At 38.1% G+C, this 22719-nt stretch overlaps 1 protein-coding gene across 1 annotated transcript in view; it reads left to right on the top strand.

The window, feature by feature from the left end:
• abca7 (ATP-binding cassette, sub-family A (ABC1), member 7) overlaps window positions 1-22719 on the top strand; it is a 72599-nt gene that overhangs the window by 22902 nt on the left and 26978 nt on the right. The window contains exons 10-25 of the mRNA XM_079844739.1: window positions 6466-6605; window positions 6698-7012; window positions 10712-10917; window positions 11029-11205; window positions 12651-12873; window positions 14986-15207; window positions 15347-15551; window positions 16477-16590; window positions 16744-16915; window positions 17867-17998; window positions 18220-18359; window positions 18676-18813; window positions 18898-19118; window positions 21513-21570; window positions 21733-21935; window positions 22224-22320. Of these exons, the coding sequence (XP_079700865.1) occupies window positions 6466-6605; window positions 6698-7012; window positions 10712-10917; window positions 11029-11205; window positions 12651-12873; window positions 14986-15207; window positions 15347-15551; window positions 16477-16590; window positions 16744-16915; window positions 17867-17998; window positions 18220-18359; window positions 18676-18813; window positions 18898-19118; window positions 21513-21570; window positions 21733-21935; window positions 22224-22320 (2763 nt within the window). The remainder of the gene's footprint in view (window positions 1-6465; window positions 6606-6697; window positions 7013-10711; window positions 10918-11028; window positions 11206-12650; window positions 12874-14985; window positions 15208-15346; window positions 15552-16476; window positions 16591-16743; window positions 16916-17866; window positions 17999-18219; window positions 18360-18675; window positions 18814-18897; window positions 19119-21512; window positions 21571-21732; window positions 21936-22223; window positions 22321-22719) is intronic.

Below are 22719 nucleotides of genomic sequence, written 5' to 3'. Positions count from 1 at the left end.
TTTATATTTATTTCACTGCATACCGTTAATGAGTTTGCCTTGATGACGCTGAAATGTTTTATTAAAAGACGTCACAGAGGACCGCTTGAGTAACAACCTAATCACGTCTCTCATTTACTGCTAAGTTTTACCGCATACAGGTACCAACAACCCAGAACATGTAACAATATCATAATTATATACAAGATATCATGCGTGACACCTTTGTAAATGACTAAAAACTAATATTTAAGTTGAATATTGTAAAAAATTAAGAGATGTTAAACAATTCTACCGGTTATTGAATAATTATTGAGACAACCATGACGACACATTGTAATGTTGTTTTTGTTCTCGTTTCATGGATCAAACCTAAAAGGTAGATGCCTAAAAGATAGTATTGGAGCGTGGGGAAAATAAAACAGCCTGAATCATCTAACTTTTTACTTAGAATGACTACTTATCAAGGTTATCAAGGTTATTTTATTGAAGTTCGCATATTATAAAAAAAGTGGTACCACCACATGATCATTCTCAAATGTAAAATGTTGTAACTAACTGTAATAGACGGGTGTGTTTTAAGCGCAAAAAGTTGTAAATGTAACAGAAATGTGTCTTGGCTTGTGACCACTTCTTAGATAGACCAGAAAGACGATCTGAAAGAACATCATAGTTTAATTTTCTTATGTTGTATTTTGTTTGACCGTGCTCAAAGAGTAGTCTTCCTCTAAAGACTGTACAAAGAAGCAAAATGTAAAACTGTCATCTACTGGCGGGGAAAAAAATCAACTTTGCAAACTTTTACAATAGAGCAGAAGAGATGATTTCTGTATTATGTTTTAATTATATGTCTAAATGTCTCTTTTCTTACCCGCCGTACAGATTTGTATTAAATTGTGCACGGATAATTGTTGCATAAAGATTATGCTTGGAAAAAATCGTCATTTGAAATCTGACTAAATATGATCAATCTAGCAGAGTAGTAAAAACATAATTTACTAACATTGTGATTTTGGTGCATTTAATCTTTTAGTAAATCCTCTAAAATGACACGATACCTACAAAAATAGTTAAATAGTCAAAATATGTAAAACAGTACAAGTTTTGTGTTCTAGGTGAGAAAAATTCACCAAGATTAGGTTTAATGAGTATTACAAAACAATATGTTTTCCCCGTGATTGTGAAACACAGGAGGTAAATCGTTTTTAAATGTAGGTTTGTCAAAAGAAAACAAAAAAAGTTTAGCCATACAATTAAAAATATGCTTAAAGTGAATTCATCACACAAGTGATGATTTGCATGAACTTGCACTGACAACAACAAGATCGGAATCTTCACCTAAAACCATATACAGTCCGACAAATAAAATGCGATCAGTGATATTGATAATATGACTAAGACTATGGAAGGGGAAAAAATAACTATCACAATAAATTGGATTTTCTTTATGCACTATGACATCTTTTCTTAAACAATGTCACTGTTTTCTTACTCTAGGCCTCTTGAATTTACAGAGAGTTTTTGTGCACACATAATTCCTATAAAGAACATGTTTGGATTTTATCTGTAGGGAAATGGGCAATGATGTAAGCTTTAATAAACATCTATTTATTTGTGCCAAAGATAATAAAGACAGTGGTAATAAACAGCTGAATCAACTTAGCTTGATATTATCTGGATTCTAATGCATTAGGCACTAGTAAAGACTATTAAAAATAGCAAGTGTGATACTAGAGTACAAATATTGTATAACTCATGTTGAAACATACTCTGTTTGGTTTCATCTGAATCCTTGTACTGCATGATTGTAACACACCTGAAACTATGAAAATATTAAACCAACAGCTAAATCTTTGGTTTTAAGGTAAAACAAATATTCTCAAGAGACCCACTGACCCTGGAAGTCACGACTTCCGAAGACCTCGCATGTGTAAATTCACCAGGTTGACAAAAAACAACAACAACAACAACAACAACATTGTAGGGTCTTTAACACCCTGCAAAATCGTTGGGGCTCTCTCCAAATCATCAGCTCTCTCCAAAGTCTGTTCTGGTCACCAGACAAACTGTCTCATCAACGTAAGGTTACATTTGTAAAATTCACCGTATTTTTGAGTAGATAACCGATAGTATATTTTCAGTAAAGGGTATGTTTCCGCAATGATAAAGGCCAGTTTGGAAGACACAAGAAAAGTAAAATCATATACAACTTGTACATGCAATCCTAGACCATGGCTTCCACAAAATGTCAAATATTATAGTAGTGTAAAATATGACCAGTTAATATTTAAAGTAAGATCATGCTTAGACATAAAACGAGTAAAATTAAATATTCACTCAAGACTTTACTTCTGCTGTGTCATTGACCACAGAGGACCAGCTGGTCTTCAAATCACCCCATCACCCTACCCTGAAGCTATCACTAATGATTGCTGAGGACATTTTCTTAAAGATACGTCTAAACTTCTTTTACTAATAATCTTTTAAAACAAATGAAATTTATTGAAACAAAGTTTGTTTATTTGTGATAAACTTTGTCAACATGTTTAATTGCATGGGCTTCATACATGGTTAAGGGTTATTAATCAAGACCTGCTTGAATCTTTGTAGAAATAATATTTAACATTATGTACTGGGTTCTGTTTAGTAAAAAAAAATGATGGTTTATGATGGATTTAAGCAAAAATCATTGGGCATCAGATGCTATCTTTATACATCAGTCTTCTGGGAAGATTAAGAAGATACGATTTTATTAAAACTTTAAATATTTAATTTAGATCTAATTTAAACTTTTAAGATTAGACTTTGAAATAAAATGAGTACGAACAACATTGCCTCTGGAAAGGTGTTTGCTAACTTTGTGCTTGTTGTTTAGTTTGATACAGGTAAAAATATTTGCTTTTTATCATTTCATAAAGAACTACTACTTCATCTCTCTGAAAAAATGGAAGGTATTTTCATATTTATTTATTATTATTTATATATGTATTATTATATTTAGCTAAAACTATATCTAAAAGTGGTTATGATTATAAAGTATAAAAAAATATTTTAGTAAGATATTTGTTAATAGTCATTGTGTATTATATTTTATTTTTAATCAATTCATTTAAAATAGAGAAAAGGTCCTTTTATAGAACCTGTGTGTGTGTGTGTGTGTGGTTCAGGTATCCCCTAACGTTGTTGGGACTAAATGGGGCATTAATGGTAGTAATACATCACATTTTCCCCCGACTGAACAAAATTAACCCCATGTGCAAATCAGCTTATAAATTATATATATATATATTTTTTATTGATTTATTTATTGAAAATGTAAAAATGCAAAAAGTTTTCTGTGAGGGGCTGTGTTTAGGTGCATTTGGGATAGATACGGGAATCATTATGCCTATGGAAAGTCTTCATAAAACATGGAAACCCAACATGTCCACGTTTGCTGCCCCAATGCTGACTGTCTCACATTTCAGCAGGGTTTTACACCCCTGGATGCGTGAGAAAGAGAGACAGTGAGAGAGATTTTATATAGTGCATTTCTGATATTGAGGTGGGATACGGGTAGAGTTAGGGACAGGTGTGGTGGTATGGGCAAGTTTAAGGGTAGGGTTAGGTGTAAGGGAAGTGTCAACTGTGTAACTACAGAAATTAATTACAGATGTAATTACATGCAGGTATTTTTTTTTAAATGTAAGTACAATGTAAAAACATGTATGTACACAATAAGTGCATTGTATCAAATGATTAATTACAATGTTAGTACATAGTAGTTAAGGCCACCTAATATAAAGTTGGTCCGTGCATTTCCTTTTGTAAATTAGTCATTCAATGTATTTACATTATTGGTTGTGTAATATATATGTCCTCCTACAATGTTTGAGTCGATGCCAAACAACTAGTCCTTTATTAAAAATCATACAATTTAAAAATGATATTTGTAGAAATAAGCTCTAAAACATTATAAAGTAATGGGACATTCTCTGTTTAGTAAATTATACTTTATGAGGGATTTAAAAATCATAGGACGTCGGATGTTGGATACAACACTCTTATAGGAAGATAGAGACTTAATAAATGTATTAAAAACTTTTAAAGATTTTATTTTGTCTCTAAAACATTTTCTCTGGGGTCTATAAGTTAAAGAATTACAAACTGTAGATTGTGTCCCCCTGATTCCTGCCCTGCCACTGCTGTGACTGTGTCAAATTTCACACCCCTACCGGTGCAAGTGACATTCTTGGAGAAACAGAGAGAGACCAGAGAGAGTGATTTTATATTGCTTTAAAGGGTATTTTTCTTTTGTAAAACATCCCATGTATATACATGATTGTAAAACCCCTACTTTTCCCGACTCCCTGAAAATGAAAGTTATAAATATATAACATAAGGTATAATAAACTGTAATATTTTATCTGGCCAGTTTCAGTACATTTTAGTATGATAATTGTTATTATATATTGTAATATTATATATTTTGTTTATATTCATCACATTTAAATAGAAATACATTATTTTATAAAACCAATTGCACATTTCACAATGTGTATGTGTGAGGCAGTGAGTGAGTATGTGAGACAGTGTGTGTGTGTGTGTGTGTGTGTGTGTGTGTGTGTGTGTGTGTGTGTGTGTGTGTGTGTGTGTGTGTGTGTGTGTGTGTGTGTGTGTGTGTGTGTGTGTGTGTACATATTGTGATGTACCATAATGACAATTCTCGGTTCCTCTGTGAAAAAATCCCCCGTCTATGGAATGCACCAACCCCTCACGTGTCCGGCAGATGTCCCCCGGAAATCACCCTTCAAATAGTCGTGGCAAAGTTCAAAACAATCATTCTTCACATTGGTGGCCTAGAGGTCAGACCCTGACATCGCTATGAGACCTCAAAGGTCATATCACCACCCGGAGGATACACAAGGTCAAAGGTGACTGCAACGTGGGTGGGCAAGGTCAAACGCGGGGGAGGGGAACGATGTGGGTGGTCCAGGTCAAAGGGGGCGTGGTAGGTCAAAGGTCGCAATCAATCAAAGTGACACAAGGTATCTTATATAAACTACTCAGCATCCTATATTTTAAAGTATATAAACATTAAATTAGTTGCATGCGTGAATTCATTGACAAATTGCATTTTTTTTTGCATTCCAAGTAGGCTAAATTAACATATATTTAATGTTTTTACTTTCAAGTTGCTTGCAATACAATCTTAAAGGGATAGTTCAGCCAAAAATGAAAATTAGCCCATGATTTACTCACCCTCAAGTCATCCTAGGTGTATATGACATTCTTCTTTCAGACGAATAAAATCAGAGTTATATTAAAAAAGTCCTGGCTCTTCCAAGCTTTATAATAGCAGTAGTTGTAGCTCTGTTTTTGAAGTCCATAAAAAAAGGCATCTGTCCATCATATAACTGCTCCACACGGCTCTGGAGGGTTAATAAAGGCCTTCTGAAGCCAATCGATGCGTTTGTGTAAGAGAAATATCCATATTTAAAAATGTATAATGTGAAGTTTCGGCCATTCGCCTTCCGTGGAAAAAGTGCCTCTCGCAGTTCAAAATGCTTACGCCATGTCCGACTCACTTTCAACACTTTTGGATTAGCCAAGGAATTTTTAAATGTAACTCAGATTTTATTCGTCTGAAAAAAGAATGTCATATACACATGGGCGTTGGAGGCAAAAAAAATGTGGGTGGGTCCTCCATGTGAGTAGATATCATTTACATTAAGTACAAATATACCGCCTTGTTTGCTAAACATCTGGTTGGGCAAGACAAAATTATGGAATTCACTGCATCTTTGACAGCGGCGATAGTGTAGGGGTAAGACGCATGGCATCAAGTTTTGACGCAAATCGACCCGAGGTTCAAATCCGCCTTTTGCAGAGCTCACTCTACTCCCTTTTCCCATCACATATCAGATCGGAAAGGCATTTGTCTTCAATAAAATAAAAATGTGGAAATAAAGCGTCTAACGTGTTTAATAATAAGTGTTTATTAGTTAGGGGTAGGTAAACAGACGTGCTGAATTCGAGATGATAAAAGTGAGTTGGTCCAATATCATTGATCGTAAAAAGTGGGTGGGTCTTGTCCCACATACAATGGTATGTACAATGCATATACACCTAGGATGACTTGAGGGTGAGTAAATCATGGGCTAATTCTCATTTTTGGGTGAACTAACCTTTAAGTAGTTTGTCTTTTTCTTTTTTTTGAGACACGTTAGAAGCATTTACACAATCTTAACATAAAAATATAGATTTTAATCATTAATCAATATCAAATCAAATGTCATTGTGGATCCAAACAAATACATTTGCAGAAATTGTTTCTGAATTGAGTATGAATCGTGAAACGAATTGATTTGCTGTCTAACCAAAGATTAATGTTCATGTTTCCCTATAGTTTGGGTCAGGGGTAACTCAACCCAACACCCCCCCCCCCCCCCCCCCCCCATTACTTTTTCTACAACAAATCCTGTCTGACTTTGTTTTTACTTATAGCTCCGTTCTGTGAAAACCTGATTCGAAGTCTGGAGTCGAACCCTCTCTCACGGATTGTGTGGCGAGGCATCAAACCACTGTTCATAGGAAAGCTGCTATACACACCAGACACACCAGTCACCCGTACAATCATGTCAGAGGTACCGCCCATCTCCGCTCAGCCCCTCACCCTATGTGAATTATGTCTGTTGTCCAAAAATACAATGTCAGGATGACTTTCTTGTTCCTTCAGGTAAACAAAACATTTCAGGATTTCCAGATTCTAAATGATGTACGGGAGGCGTGGCAGGAAGTGGGTCCCAGAATCAAAACTTTCATGGAGAGCAGTGTAGAAATTCGGCTTCTGCAGGATCTTTTAAGAAGGCCTGAGGTGGCGGTAGTTGTGAACCTACGTCTGGAAAAAACCTCTTGGACAGCCTCTCGCATTTCCCGGTTCCTTTCAACACCTGACCCAGATACACCCCGTATGAATGGAGCGCCGCCAAACTGGTTTTATCTATACCAGGATTTAAACAACACCTTCAACACTCTGTCAGAACTCACTAAGGTACTTGCCTGCTAAGCTTAGCATGAAATCTGCAGCTCATATCATGACCCGTTAAACCAGTAAACCTGTTTTGTTTTGTTTTGTTTTGTTTTGTTGCTTGGTATCTGTTCAAGGACACTAGTAATGAAAGGGATGTGATGTAGGAAAGATGTGTTGCATGTGTACATAAAGTTGACATGAAATGGGAGTTCTGAAATAGAAATGAAATGATTCTTCTCTATTGTGACGTACACCGATCAGGCATAACATTATGAAGTGAATAACACTGATAATCTCTTCATCACAACACCTGTTAGTGGGTGGGTTATATTAGGCTGCAAGTGAACGTTTTATCCTCAAAGTTGATGTGTTAGAAGCAGGAAAAATGGGGAGGCGTAAGGATTTGAGCGAGTTTGACAAGGGCCAAATTGTGATGGCTAGACGACTGGGTCACAGCTTCTCCAAAACTGCAGCTCTTGTGGGGTGTTCCCGGTCTGCAGTGGTCAGTATCTATCAAAAGTGCTCCAAGGAAGGAACAGTGGTGAACCGGCGACAGGTTCATGGCTCATTGATGCACATGTGGTCCGATCAAACAGACGAGCTACTGGAGCTCAAATTGCTCAAGGAGTTAATGCTTGTTCTGATAGAAAGATGTCAGAATACACAGTGCACTGCAGTTTGTTGCGTATGGGGCTGCATAGCCGCAGACCAGTCGGGGTGCCCATGCTGACCCCTGTCCCCAGCCAAAAGCGCCAACAGTGGCACGTGAGCATCAGAACTGGACCACGGCGCAATGGAAGAAGGTGGCCTGGTCTGATGATTCACGTTTTCTTTTTGCATCACGTGGATGGCCGGGTGCGTGTCCGTTGCTTACCTGGGGATCACATGACACCAGGATGCACTATGGGAAGAAGGTAAGCCGGCGGAGACAGTAGCCGCGTTTCCATTACCCTTCATATTGCACAAATTGAAATTGCGAATTTAAAATACGCCCAATGGAAACGCGCCAATTTCGCAAAAACTCCCATATATCGCAAAAAAGTTTTTACGCTCGCATGAGCTGGTTTTTCAGGCCATTCGAAAAAGGACATTTTTGTAAAACTGCAATGGAAACAGTTTTTTTGCATTTACAGGTCACCTGGTACAGTCACGCATTGCTCTCACATAGGGCCTACATATCTTTTTTTTTAAGTATGTCTAATAACGAGATCTTATGACGTTAAAACGACATATATTTTCTCCTAATAAGGAAAGTGGCGTAACTTTATAATGACGGACCCCGGTGCAGACACAAATATCATAACTATCTATAGGCCTACTGTAATTATGACATATATTCAAGAAATGTATTAAAACAGAAAGACGCTATAGTTTCAGCATTGCACAAAGACTGAAGAAACCAGTTACGCACGTCAATCCATACCCGACGATCTTGGTTTGCTTCTTATTTATTAAATATACAGCCAAATAGTTGATTAAACATTGATCAAAATTAAAATACAATTTATACAAAACAAAATTAATTTTAAAGAAAGACTTTCTAGAAAACACAATTCAATAAAGTGCTCAAAATCATAGACATATGCACATCTGATTATGTGCTTTACTCATGCTGCTCACTTTTCATAATCATCATATTAAATTAAAAGATTATAATATTTAGACATAGCCTAACTATATGAAACTAAATAGGCTACGTTTTCTTTAACCCCCTGTCCGACGAAGTCATCGGCGCCTTTTGATGGATTTTTTCCTTATTCCAGCGGAAACTCACAATACTCCGTCATTTTTAGCCATACAGATCAGTGCAAGACATAATTATAAACAGTTAACTGTCTACTTTTATTTGTGTACACTCAATAACAGCAAAGGGCGTGGACTCAGGGAACGGATTATTTTGCACTCCACTCCAAATGCTGTCTTCATTTCAAAAATAGGCTATATTTTGTTTATTAAACGCAAAGTTTTTCATTTCAAAAGCATTTCTAAATTCAGTTTATATTTCCAACAAACGAAATTCCAAGCCAAAATAACGAAGTGTTAAAAAAACCTTTGAGTCACCACCATGCAAATTCAAACTTTTCACTCGTCTCTGTATGTCGCAATGCGTCACATCTGGCGTATGTAAAGTGGATCATTCTTTACAGATGATGGTATGTTTGGACAGAGGACGAGTTCTTTATTAAACTCATAAAAAAACAATAGAATATAAAATGCCACAATTTATCATAACACTTCATATGTGCCGCTCAAGTATAAGGTGCTTTCCTTGCCGTCAGTGCTTGGATAACACACACGTCTCTTACCATTAAAAATAATGGCGTGCGGTGGCTGGGATATACATAAACCTAACAACATGCGTAGCATGATTTTTGGAATGATTTATCACGAGAGGAAAAAAATTGTTTTAGTCGCATAACATCAGCTAATGGAAACGCTGTCATTTCGCAATATTTTTTTTATCGACTTTTAGAAAATATCGCAAAAGTTTTGCGCAAATCCGTAATGGAAACGCGGCTATATGCTTTGGGCAATGTTCTGCTGGGAATCCTTGGGTCCTGCCATCCATGTGGATGTTACTTTGACACGTACCACCTACCTAAGCATTGTTGCAGACCATGTACAGTCTTTCATGGAGACGGTGTTCCCTGGTGGCTGTGGCTCTTTCAGCAGCTAATGCGCCGCCACAAAGCAAAAATGATTCAGGAATGGTTTGAGGAGGAGCACAACGAGTTTGAGGTGTTGACTTGGCCTCCAAATTCCCCAGATCTCAATCCAATCGAGCATCTGTGGGCTGTGCTGAACAAAAGTCCGATCCATGGTGGCCCCACCTCGCAACTTGCAGAACTTAAAGGATCTGCTGCTAACATCTTGGTGCCGGATTCCACAGCACACCTTCAGGGGTCTAGTGGAGTCCATGCCTCGACGGGTCAGGGCTGAGCAGGGCAGCAAAAGGGGACCAACACAATATTAGGATAGGAATAATGTTATGCCTGATCTGTGTATGAAATGGCTTTCTGAACAAGAAAAAATGTAGGGTGGGATTTTGTCTATTTATGAATTGATTGGGTGGTTGAAAAGAAGAGATGTTGCTGAAAGAGGGAGAGGAAGTTATGACATTGATTGGTTAAGTTAAGTTAGAGTCCATTGGAACTTTTAAAAGTTTATACATTTATCTTTACACATTAATTAATCACATTTTCAGCAGCTGAACGTTAATAGATCATCATCCCAAATTCCTTTTCTGCTATTATTGCACACTTAAAAAATCCACTGCAAATGGTTGCCTACATCACCCATACTATTTGCTATTCCTCGACATTAGCATTGAATATTGGCATACAACGAATAATGAATTATGACTGAATGCTGACTTCAACCTCATAAATAGTCCAGTAATAAATAACCAGACGTTTCTCCACTTTAAAAAAGGACAATGTAGACAACTTTAATGAATAATTAATGTAGGTGTATTAACAAAAATATGTCACAAATGTGGCACAAATACATTAGGTTGAAAAACTATATTACAAATTGAAATAAAAGTGTTATGGATAAAGATTTCTACTTTACCTATGACCCTTTATAAATGGATCTAAGATTCGTATTCAGTCAATGTATACTCAACTGTTTAAGTCATATATTGTCAATAACTTGCATTTGAGGCAGTCCACAGCATTAATATTGATCATTGTCTGTCTATACCCTCTATTGTTCCAGTGCTTCTCTTTAAATAAAATTGAGGGTCTGGCCACAGAGGGTGAGCTGGTCGAACGAGCCCTGGAGCTTCTGGAAGATCGTCAGTTTTGGGCCGGAGTCGTTTTCCTCCTCCCAAACTCTTCATCATCCTCCCTGCCTCCTCATGTCAAGTACAAGATCCGCATGGACATAGACGATGTAACCCGCACAAACAAGATCAAAGACAAGTATATTGAAATGTCCACATGCACACTTAAATTTACAGAGAAATTTAGCTATGTAACGCTTCCATGGTCAATTGTTTAATAAAGCTGATATCATGTTTTATCATTTGACAGATTTTGGGATCCAGGCCCGGCTGCTGAACCATTCAGTGACCTCCGCTATGTCTGGGGCGGTTTTATTTATGTACAGGATTTAGTTGAGAGAGCTGTGACACATTTGCTCACTGGTAAAGAGCCAAACACGGGCATATACGTGCAACAGATGCCTTACCCCTGCTTTGTTGATGATGTGTGAGTTTTCTGTTTCACCACACGTTATTCCACAATGTACACCAATAACTTTGCGCTAAATCCATCACTACGTTTTTTATAATTAATGTTAATAAATATTATTTCATCATTATTATCATTATTATAAACTTTTTATGACATACAGTATGTAAAAATGTCATATTTTCCAGCCCAAAAATAATGAATTAATAATTCATATTTGTTTAAAAATCCATTCAAAAACATATAGAAGGTAAGATAAGATAAGGATGCATTAAATTGATCAAAAGTGACATTAAAGTCATTTATAATGTTATTAAAGATTATTATTTAAAATGCTGTTTGAACTTTCTATTCATGCAAGACCAATCATGGGTTCCTCAAAAATATTAAAGGGGCCGCTTTTTTAAAAAATGGCTTATTTTCCAACTCCCCCAGAGTTAAACAGTTGAGTTTTACCGTTTTCGAATCCATTCAGCCGATCTCTGGGTCTGGCGGTAGCACTTTTAGCATAGCTTAGCATAGATCATTGAATCTGATTAGACCGTTAGCATCTCACTCAAAAATGACCAAAGAGTTTCCTATTTAAAATGATATTACGCAGCGACTGAAAATAGTCCCCAGTGCTCTCTGTGCAAGCAGGTTGTCACGCTGTTTATGTTGATGGAAGTTAGCCTATTTTCAGGTGCTGTGTAATATCACTGCGCCGCTGCACTCATGGTACGGCTCAAAGCTCTTGATTATTACGCAGGAATGAGAGTATAGTTCCTAGACATATCGGTCTAGAAAATCACATCTTTTCATTTTCCGTCGGTCTTAGTACACGATGTAACTACAGAAGAGTCAAGTTTTAAATAGGAAAAATATCGAAACTCTTTGGTCATTTTTTGAGCGAGATGCTAACGGTCTAATCAGATTCAATTATCTATGCTAAGCTATGCTAAAAGTGCTTCCGCCAGACCCGGAGATCGGCTGAATGGATTCAAAAAGACTCAACTGTTTAACTCTAGGGGAGTTGGAAAATGAGCCTATTTTCAAAAGTAGTGGAGTGTTCCTTTAAGCAGCACAACTGTTTTTAATATTGAGAATAATAAATTATTTTGAGCACCGAATCATCATATTAGAATGATTTCTGAAGAATCATGTGACACTGAAGACTGGAGTAATGATGCTGAAAATTCAGCTTTGATCACAGGAGTAAATGAATAAAAAACAGTTATTTTGGATTGTAATAATATTTCACAAAATTACTTTTTTAAATGTATTTGTTATCGTATAATTACAGCCTTTTTTGAGCACTTCAAGGGACTTCTTTCAAAAACATATAAAACTCTTACTGACCCCAAACTTTTGAATGGTGGTGTATATATTCGAGGTGTGAGGAAAAAATGCTATTACTTTTTACTTGATAATGAGTTATAAAATTCCAAAATCTTGTCAATGACCCTTTTTCTCTTTTTTTTTAGTTTCATACGTGTCCTGAATCGTTCTTTGCCGCTGTTTATGACCTTGGCTTGGATCTATTCTGTGGCTATGATCATAAAGGGTGTGGTCTACGAGAAAGAAGCTCGTCTGAAGGAGACGATGCGTATCATGGGCCTGAGCTCTGGGATGCTGTGGCTCAGCTGGTTCATCAGCAGTTACCTGCCCTTCCTGTTCAGCGCTGGATTACTTATCGCCGCTCTTAAGGTGAATAAAGTTAAGCAAAAGTGCTCTTTGCTGACACCCCTATACAGTTTCTCTATCAAAAGATTTAGGGCCCTTTCACACCTACCTTGTCTGGTCCGGATTTTCTGACTTTTCAGTTTGGTCCGAATCAAAATTACAGGTGTGAAACCTCCCCTGGACCACATTCCGGACCAAACAGACAAAATCCGACGAAAAGAGGTAGTCTCGGTCCGGATCAAACTGAACACAGGTTCGGTTCGTTTCTAGTGTGAAAGCATTTTCTGTATGGTTCGGACTTTCAGACCATTTACAAGAAGTTCCTGTTTTATGTTTAAATATTATGTTATTTTTAAATTTCATCTCAACTTTATTGATTATGAAAAGTGAAAAGATGCGCAATATGTCAGAAGACAGAAGGTCAGAAATGATTTTGACCATTTCATTAAGTTTTGTTTTTGAAGAAAGCCTTTCTTTAAAGTGAATTTCGTTTTGTATAAATTGTATCTTAATTTTAATCAACGTTTAATCAGATAATTGCCTGGATTGAATAAATAAGAAGCAAACAATCTATAGCAGACAACAATCGTGACATGGATGCGCGGGAGCGATCACATGCTTTGCACATGAACTGGAGCGTGTCTCAAATAAACGCAAACTCAGCCGCTACTTGCCTCATAGGCATGAGAAATATGTGTATAGAAGGCTTGAAATGGCCACTTTTAAACGAAACAATTCAAAACAAAAAGAAATAGTCAAGCAATGGGCACTGTTCATTGGTGGCAACGATATGCGTCCGTTCATTCATGCTTGTCAAAGACGCTGACGTCAGACGCACGTCCGTTTACAAACAAATCAATGTCAAGATGGAGCCCACATAGATGATGACGACAGGACACAAGTATGTCATGTAAAGTTCTTTAGTGCGCTCGCATAATTGTCGCAAAATGTGAAACCAAACCAAAACTAACCAAATGTATAAAACTTGAACTTATGAACTTTTGGTTCGGACCTTGGTGGGGAGCGCCCTTATTATTTAACGGAGTGTCTATTCACACAGTGCAAATAGCATGTCTTGTTGGCAAGTACTATTTGCACTAGCGCCGCCTAACAATGCCTGGTTGGGCCAAACAAGATACAAAAAATTTTTTCTGTATTTTAACGTCTTCAGTGGTGCAATCAGTAAAGTGTATGGCTAAAGGATCTTGTTTTTGACGCGATCGATCCGGGTTCGAATCCACCTTCTGCAGAGCTCACTTTTCCCATCACAAATCACATCAGAAAGGCATTTACTTTCAATAAAAATTAAGAAACTGTTCTAAATGTGGAAATAAAGTATCTAATAATAATAATAATAAAAGCATTTATTGGGTAGGTGTAGGGAGGGCTTTTATTTAAGGCGGCATCCATTTAATAATTTTAATAAATATATCCTGTTAATGTACAACAATACTGAGGTGCAACTACTATGTATCTGTCAAAATAAAGTATAAATTGCATGTAAATACTATTTACACATATTCAAGGGCGTCGGAACCATTGTATGTGGGACAAGACCCACCCACTTTTTACTATCAATGATATTGGACCCACTCACTTTTATCATCTCGAATTCAGCACATGTCTGTTTACCTACCCCTAACTAATAAACACTTATTATTAAACACGTTAGACGCTTTATTTCCCCTTTTCTAATATTTTCTTCATTTGTATTGAAGATAAATGTCTTTCCGATCTGATATGTGATGGGAAAAGGGAGTAGAGTGAGCTCTGCAAAAGGCGGATTCGAACCGCGGTTCGATTTGCATCAAAACTTGATGCCATGCGTCTTACCCCTACACTATCGCCGCTCTCAATGATACAGGGATTTCCGTAATCTTGTCTTATCCGACCAGATGTTTAGCAAACAAGGCAATATATTTGTACTTAATGTAAATGGCATCTCCTCCAGTAAAAATTTTCTGAGAGAGGCCCACCCACATTTTTTTTTGCTTCGACACCCATGCACATATTGCAAATAACTGCTACTTTTATATGTAAATAGAATATATCACTATTTGCACTTAGACAGAAACCCATGGCATATTTATTTAAATAAAGGCAGCAGCTATTTACACTCTCTTCTCTCTCTTGCAGTGGGGAGATATCTTACCCTACAGTGACCCGGCTGTTGTTTTCTTCTTCCTGGCCGCATTTGCTACAGCCACCATCATGCTTTGCTTCCTCATCAGCACATTCTTCTCACGTGCTAACCTGGCAGCAGCGTGTGGAGGACTCATTTACTTCACCCTTTACCTGCCGTATGTGCTGTGTTTGGCCTGGAGAGAATATCTGACCAGCACACACAGGATCTTAGCGGTGAGAGCTGCCCCCGTCACACGTCTTCACGCAACACATATAAGAATATATATGAGATAAAATGACTGCACAAACTTCTGTCTATTACTAACAAACCCTGCAATTCAGAAGTATGAATCAACGACTTGTTTCCCTGCAGAGCTTCCTGTCTCCAGTGGCCTTTGGTTTTGGCTGTGAGTATTTCTCTCAGTATGAAGAGCAGGGTGTGGGGATCCAGTGGTTCAACTTGAGATCCAGCCCCATGGAGGGAGACAGCTACAACTTTACCACCTCCATTGTGATGCTATATGTAGATGCTGTCATCTATGGATTGGCCACTTGGTACATTGAAGCTGTTTTTCCAGGTAAAGCATATTTCTGTGAGCAAACGCAAAATGATATACATGTAGTTCTAGCTGTCTTAATTTGATATCTTAACATGATTTTGTGGTTTCAATCGTGAGTGTGTCTAGATGTGCGCTACGATTCAAAAGTTTTAGGTTGGTGAGATTCTTTTAATGAATCTCTTATGCTCACCAAGACTGCATTTATTTCATCAAAAATATAGGAAAAACAGTAATATTGCGATAGTATATTAATTTATGTACTTGTAATGGCAAAGGTGAATTTATAGCAGCCATTACTCCTGTCCTCAGTGTCACGTGATCCTTCAGGAATCATTCTGATAGTATATTTGGTGTTCAAGACACATTTCTTGTTCTTCTTATATTACGTATGATCAAAATGCTTTTGTTTCTTTATATTTTTGTGTAAACCATGATATTTTAGGATTCTTTAATGAATAGAAATTTCAAAAGAACTTAGAAAAAAGATATTGATATTATTGAATTATTGACATTTCGATTATTATATTATTTGAAATCTTTTACATTTATAAAAGTCTTTACTGTCACTTTTGATCAGTTAAATGCATCCTTGCAGAATAAAACTTTCCAAAAACTTATGAACATTAGGGTACATTACAAGTCTCATAGTTATAAAATAAAAAAAAACTTTGTGCAAATCAATTAAAAGACAATGCAAGAAAACATTTCTGTTTCACAGCCCAACATTAAGTAAACTGACAGAACAATGGTAAAGCTAATTAAAAAGCGAAAGTGGGGTTAATATCTAGGTATAATAATAACATAGTACCATGTTGGTACATGTCAAACATTGTTTATAAGTTCTCGGCTGATTAAACATAAGTATATGATCGTGTGTGTAAACACACTAATTGTATTGAATTAGTCTGTGTGAAAAATGTCAGTAATTGGATGTGTTTCACAGGGCAGTATGGGATCCCCAGACCGTGGTATTTTATCTTCCAGCTGAATTACTGGGGTGGGGTTCCATTAGAGGTGGGGTTGCCTATTCCTACAGCACCTAGAGAGGAACCAGATGGTAAGATCATCAAACTAAAAGTGGCACTGCGTTTGTAATACAGAAGTATTTGTTTTAGGACAAAATATTTGGATTAATACTCTTGGGTGATGAGATATATGGACCATGTTTTGTTTTTGATTAAATGTTTCTTAATTCTCATGTTTATTACAGATCGGATTGAAGCTGAACCGACAAATCTGATTCTAGGAGTTTCCATAAGGAACTTGGTGAAGATTTATAAAAAAGGGGCCAAGCTTGCTGTCAATCACCTTAACATGAAGTTCTATGAGGGCCAAATAACCTCTTTTCTGGGCCACAATGGAGCTGGCAAGACAACCACCATGTGAGAGCTTAAAAAATTAATCATTACAAATATGTAACATTTAAAATGTTCTTTAAAGGTGCACTATGCAACTTTTTCGTCCGCTAGAGGTCGCCTGTTCAAAACAAAGGCGTAGTTTGATGACGCCACATTTGAGCACAGAATCTTGGGACATGTGGTCTTCACCTCACAGCCGGTGGAAAAGAATCGGGATAGGACTCGGGCAGAAATCATGTTCATGGATGCGTATTAACGTTACTTTAGTGAAGCAGAGCAGGACCGAGTGTTGTGGAGCTGAGCAAGGCGGCTGGAGCGATTGTTAATAAGATGAACGCAACACACGCCTTGGCGAGCAGCGGGACTTTTATTATGCCACAGTCGCCGGCACCACTTCCGCTTTTTCGGTGATGAGTATGAGGTAATGCAGCTCTGTTTATCATATTAGACACATCTGAGTGTGTTGAAAATTATGTTATGACGTTGACTCAGCGGCTGCTATGACACTTGTTCACACTGTAGTGAGAGTAAAGCATTTCTGCAAAATAAAACCGGAAACTGAGGGGAACGCAGATATGACGCCATCGACAGGTGACTCCCTCACACGTCCCGGTTCCTTGGGTAAAATAGCATTTTTCGCGAATTACAAATAGTTGGAAACATTTGGGATATTGTAAGTACTCAACTGAACAAAATATATAACACTGGCCTACTGGTTTTTGGATATTTTTACTGAAAAAAAAATGTTACATAGTGCACCTTTAAACTATATTTAAATCTAACTAAATTTACTTTATCAAGCTCTAACTAATTGATTAGCTTATTATTAGCTTTTTATTAGCATTGATGGTGGTTGAGGAGATTCCCCCCTTCCATGTAAAGCGCTTTGAGTACCCAGAAAAGCTATATAAATGTAACAAATTATTACTGCAAGTCTGTAACTCATTTAATACTTCATGATGATTTGACTCACAGGTCCATTCTAACAGGACTGTTTTCTCCCACTGCTGGTACGATATACGTGAAGGGAATGGACATTCGCACAGATATGGACATCATCCGCAGGACTCTGGGAGTTTGTCCCCAGCACAACGTCCTCTTTGACATGTAGGGCACCAGTCAACAAAAAGCAATAAAAAAAGTGATACCGTGATAATTTTACTTGTACTTTGGATTTTCTACTCTATATATAATAATATAATATCAATATTTTTACAATGGTACCACCACAGTATTTTTTTTGTAATCGTAATAAAAAACCACACTCATGTTGCCACATAAGTCAAGCTCATACTCTCTGTACTATATTCTCTTGTATGTCATTGAAGCCTGACAGTGGAGGAGCATGTGTGGTTCTATGGTCGAATGAAGGGCATTAGCACAGAGGAGGTGAAGAAAGAGATAAATTCACTTCTGGAGGATGTGGGCTTACAACACAAACGACACGAGCAGACTAAAAACCTTTCGGGTAGGTTAACAAATATATTCATTTCAAAGTAGTGCTGTCCAATCAATTAATCGTGATTAATCGCATCCAAAATAAAAGTTTGCGTTTATATAATATATGTGTGTGTACTGTGTATAATTATGTATATAAATAAACACTCATTCATGTATATATTAAAATATTTGCATGTATTTACTTTTATTTTGGAAGCGATTGATCGCGATTAATCGATTTGAAAGCACTATTTCAAAGTCGTTCACTGTTCAATATCTGTGATGGTGTTCTCTAAATTGTGACCTCTACCGTTTATTTGGGCTTATTTTGTCTTTCTTGACAGGTGGCATGCAAAGGAAACTGTCTGTTGCAATCGCTTTCATAGGTGGGTCAAAGGTTGTGGTCTTGGATGAACCCACAGCTGGTGTGGACCCCTACTCCCGCCGCGGGATTTGGGACCTTCTGCTCAAATACCGTGAAGGTCTTTTAAAGCTTTGCCTTTTGAAAAAAATAATACAATCTACTGGTCTGTCAGCTACCAGACTTAACACTCTTTGAATTTCAGGCCGCACCATCATTCTGTCCACACATTACATGGACGAGGCTGATCTCCTCGGTGACCGCATTGCAATCATTTCCCAGGGAAAGCTGTGCTGCTGTGGAACGCCGCTCTTCCTCAAGGCACGTCTTGGTACAGGATACTACCTTACCCTGGTCAAGAGAGAGATGCATAGGACGCCCAGCAGCATTAGCACTGGCAAACTCCCTTCAACTGCAGTAAGCAAGGTGAGATGACCCACGTGAAGAGCAGAAGCCAAGAGGGTTAGGGCAAATATTCCAGTTCCTGTTGAGTACCTTGACTTTACCACATCAGTCGGCCACTAGGCTCCAGAAGGGAGCAGAATCTCATTGAGCTCATGTTAAAATGCCCAACTAAACAGCAGAAAAAAAACATGTTTACAGTCTGGTACAAATTGTGGTTTTGGTCTTTATATCTCTATATATCTGTGAGGGGGGTGAATTTTTTTATAACTCATTCGTTTACATTATATAAAGCCTTAAAGTTCTGCATAATTAAGGGCGTGGCCACTTTGAGTGACAGGTGGATAACCATTTATCTACTCTCTGTAATGCTGCGTTCACACCAAACCCGAATAGAGTGTCAGGAGCGAGTGATTTCAATGTTAAGTCAATGGAAAGGCGTTTTGACGAGCATCTGGAGGTCCTGCGGTGCGATAGACGCGTTTTACACGGCATGATTCCGCCTCATTCGCACGTCCAGTTCGCGTGAATGAAGCGAATTGGACGCGAATTGAGCGTCTTGCGCGATACGCACGAGTGGTGCTTTTTGTGCATTCACGCGTTTGAAGCAAATTCGCGTCTGACGCCCGAGTGGAAAAATTTGAACTTTGGTGTCAATTCGCGCCGCGTTAACCAATCAGGATTGGCTTGCTGCTGTCACGTGGTAAAGTGACGTGATGAGAAACCCTGCATAATTAAAAAATACTACTATTGTGTCACAAAATGTAGTTTTAGGACTTTTTCAGGTGGGAATGTAGTTGTTTAAAGCTCAAATCTGTGGTTTATTTATAAAGATAATAATAAAAAAATATTAATCTTGCGTTTTTGGAGTTGTGAGATCCAGGCGATCACCGGGCGCTCAGCGCTCATTAACCTGGCGAGAGCAGCCTTTCCTCGGCTAGTCCTTCTGACATTTTCCGCTGGCTCTGATGTCCTGTAGTGGTTCGTCTTGTGTGGATCTAACGGGCGATCTTTGCTCTCATGAATCTATAATTTGTTGTCTGCCAAATCGTTTTGACTGAGGGCAAAGAGAAGTTTCATAACTTTATTTTTTAAGGATATTTAAATACACATGCAGTGAACATAATGTAGGAGTAGCCTGGACCACATTTGTGTGGCTATTAATGTTTAATATATATTTTTAATGAAATGAAAAGAGGCAGAGTGGTGTTTTATGACATATTTCTCCTGGAGCGCCTTGAACTTGCGTCTATTTCGCTTCAAACGCTCAATTTATACGCGCGTCCAATTCGCAGTGTACGCGCAAATGGATTAAAAATGTTCAAGCTTCAAACTAGACGCGTTAGGCGCGATTTTGACGCTCTATTTGCGTTTGGTGTGAACGCAGCATTAGACATCGCGTCACCTTAGCAGTTAGCTCCTCCATGTCCTGCCTCTTTGCCCATTTTCTGTTATCGGGGGCAACGGCCAGCTCAACCCTACTTAAACGCTTCAAAACTGCTCTTCAGAATCCTATGGGTGACGTCACGGACACTACGTCCATATTTTTTTACAGTCTATACTCAGAGCACACCTATACATTACGTAATCACCACGGACCAGTGGTAGTTCGAAGGTGTTCCCAGCTGGAGAAAACTTTCCCATAGTTTAATTTGGCAAGCTTTTTCAAACTCCTGAAATAAACTCTAAACAAACTTTGTTTTGGCTTCACACCAGTTTGTTCTTCGTTTTTCCTTATATGTCAGGGACTTTAAGCAATAGGTCTAAGATTATGGAGTTCAAAATTTATTTCACTTAAGTTGAAAACCTTATGCATAAATGCACAGTAAATTGAAAGTAGGGGTAAAAGGAAGTTTGAAATACCTTTGCACTGGTATACTGTTAGCAAACATCCTGACACCATTTCTGCTGTTGAGAGTGGCGTTTAGATATGTAAATATGTGCCGCATGCTTTCCTCTCAATAATAAAATGAACACAGAGGTGAGAAAATAAAAGAAAGCATCTGATCACAGCGATGTGGATATGTTTGCACAAGCTCTACATTTTGGCACTCCAGTCACGTCAAGTTTATTTATACCACTTTATACAATATATTGCTTTAAAGCCACAAATATCATAACTGTTATCTACAGGCTAACTGTATTTGAGACATGAATAGTACAGAGAAATTTCATGTCTTAGTGGAATTTGAGTGAACCTTTTTTGTGAGCGGTACATGAGTGGAGCATTTACTTGGGCTGAGTGTTTGAGCGGAGCGACTGGCATAGAGCATCACATTGAGCAGAACGTCACATCATTTGCTTCGCTTACATGCTCTGTCACAAACTCCCTGCAGTTTTCTCACGAATCCCCACTTTGAAAACCCTGAGTTATACAATACTCTCCTGCATAAGATTCACCAGTTCTCTGTGTTTCAGGACAGCGAATCCTCATTAAGTGACGACACAGGACTGGGCAGTGAAGAGAATGGATTCGGTGGGTACAGCTTTGCCTTACAGGAGTTGTTTATTACGTCTTTACACATTGTCTAAGCTGTCCGGCTGTGCCCGTAATGTCTATTCTAGTGTCTAGTGTTGCCATGCATTTTAAATCCAGTCCTAAGCATTATCTAAGGGCTCTGATATTTTCCTGTCTTAGATGTTGCTGCCCTAATGGCTCTTGCACAGCAGTACATCTCTGATGCTCAGCTGGTGGAGGACATTGGCAGAGAGGCGGTTATCAACTTGCCCCATGCTGCATCGGAGGACGGCAGTCTTGCCCTCTTCCTGAATGAACTGGACAAACGGCAGGGCGAGTTTGGCGTGGTCAGTTACGGGCTGTCAGACACCACGTTAGAAGAGGTGAGACAGTTTGTTTTCCCCCCACTGATACATTCTCTCTGTAAAAGGATTTACCCCTCACTAAAGTTCAAGGTTGTGGTATACGTGTGCGTCAATGGCAAGTCAATCCCATTCTCGCGCCAATATAGGAAATCCCTCTTAAACCTTTGTGGGTTCTAACATTAGTTAAAAATAAACAGGGACTAAGTAGAGAGTGTTTATCCTCATGGCTGCTGTTGTAATCTAATATGTCTTTCTGCCATGTGGCTTTGCCAGACTGTAATATTTAGTTCTGCCTGTATATTTTAGATCTTTCTGCGTGTGGCAGAGGAGACAGGTGTGGATGCAGACCCTGAGGAGCAGCCAGCATCTCCAGGCCACCAGGAGGCGCCATCTGAGGACACAGGTAAATGATATATACATTCCATAGACTTGGTCGACATTACTGGGAACGCCCACAAATACATCATATCCGCTTATGCCGTGGGGGAAAACAATCCATTAGAATGAATGCACGTAGACCTTGTTAGACGCTTTATCTTTACTCTTTGTAATGATTACAATGTATTTTTGCTTGGTGCCAAAAAGTTGCCATGTGACGTTCTGCACCTCTAGTAAGTTAAAAAACCCTGGTCTGAAGTTTTATACTGCCGAATAAACAGACAGAACCGTTCGTCAATTCCGAAAGCCTGTTCAATACGTCCATTACAATTAAACATTTGCACTACATGATGCTGGTATTATTGTAAAGATTAAAAAAGAGATTTAATTAATTGCAATGGCAAAAGTTTGTTGAACAAAACGC

This window comes from Gobio gobio, assembly GCF_949357685.1.
Source record: "Gobio gobio genome assembly, chromosome: 19".
NCBI lineage: Eukaryota > Metazoa > Chordata > Actinopteri > Cypriniformes > Gobionidae > Gobio > Gobio gobio.
This window is presented reverse-complemented; position numbering and strand designations above follow the sequence as displayed.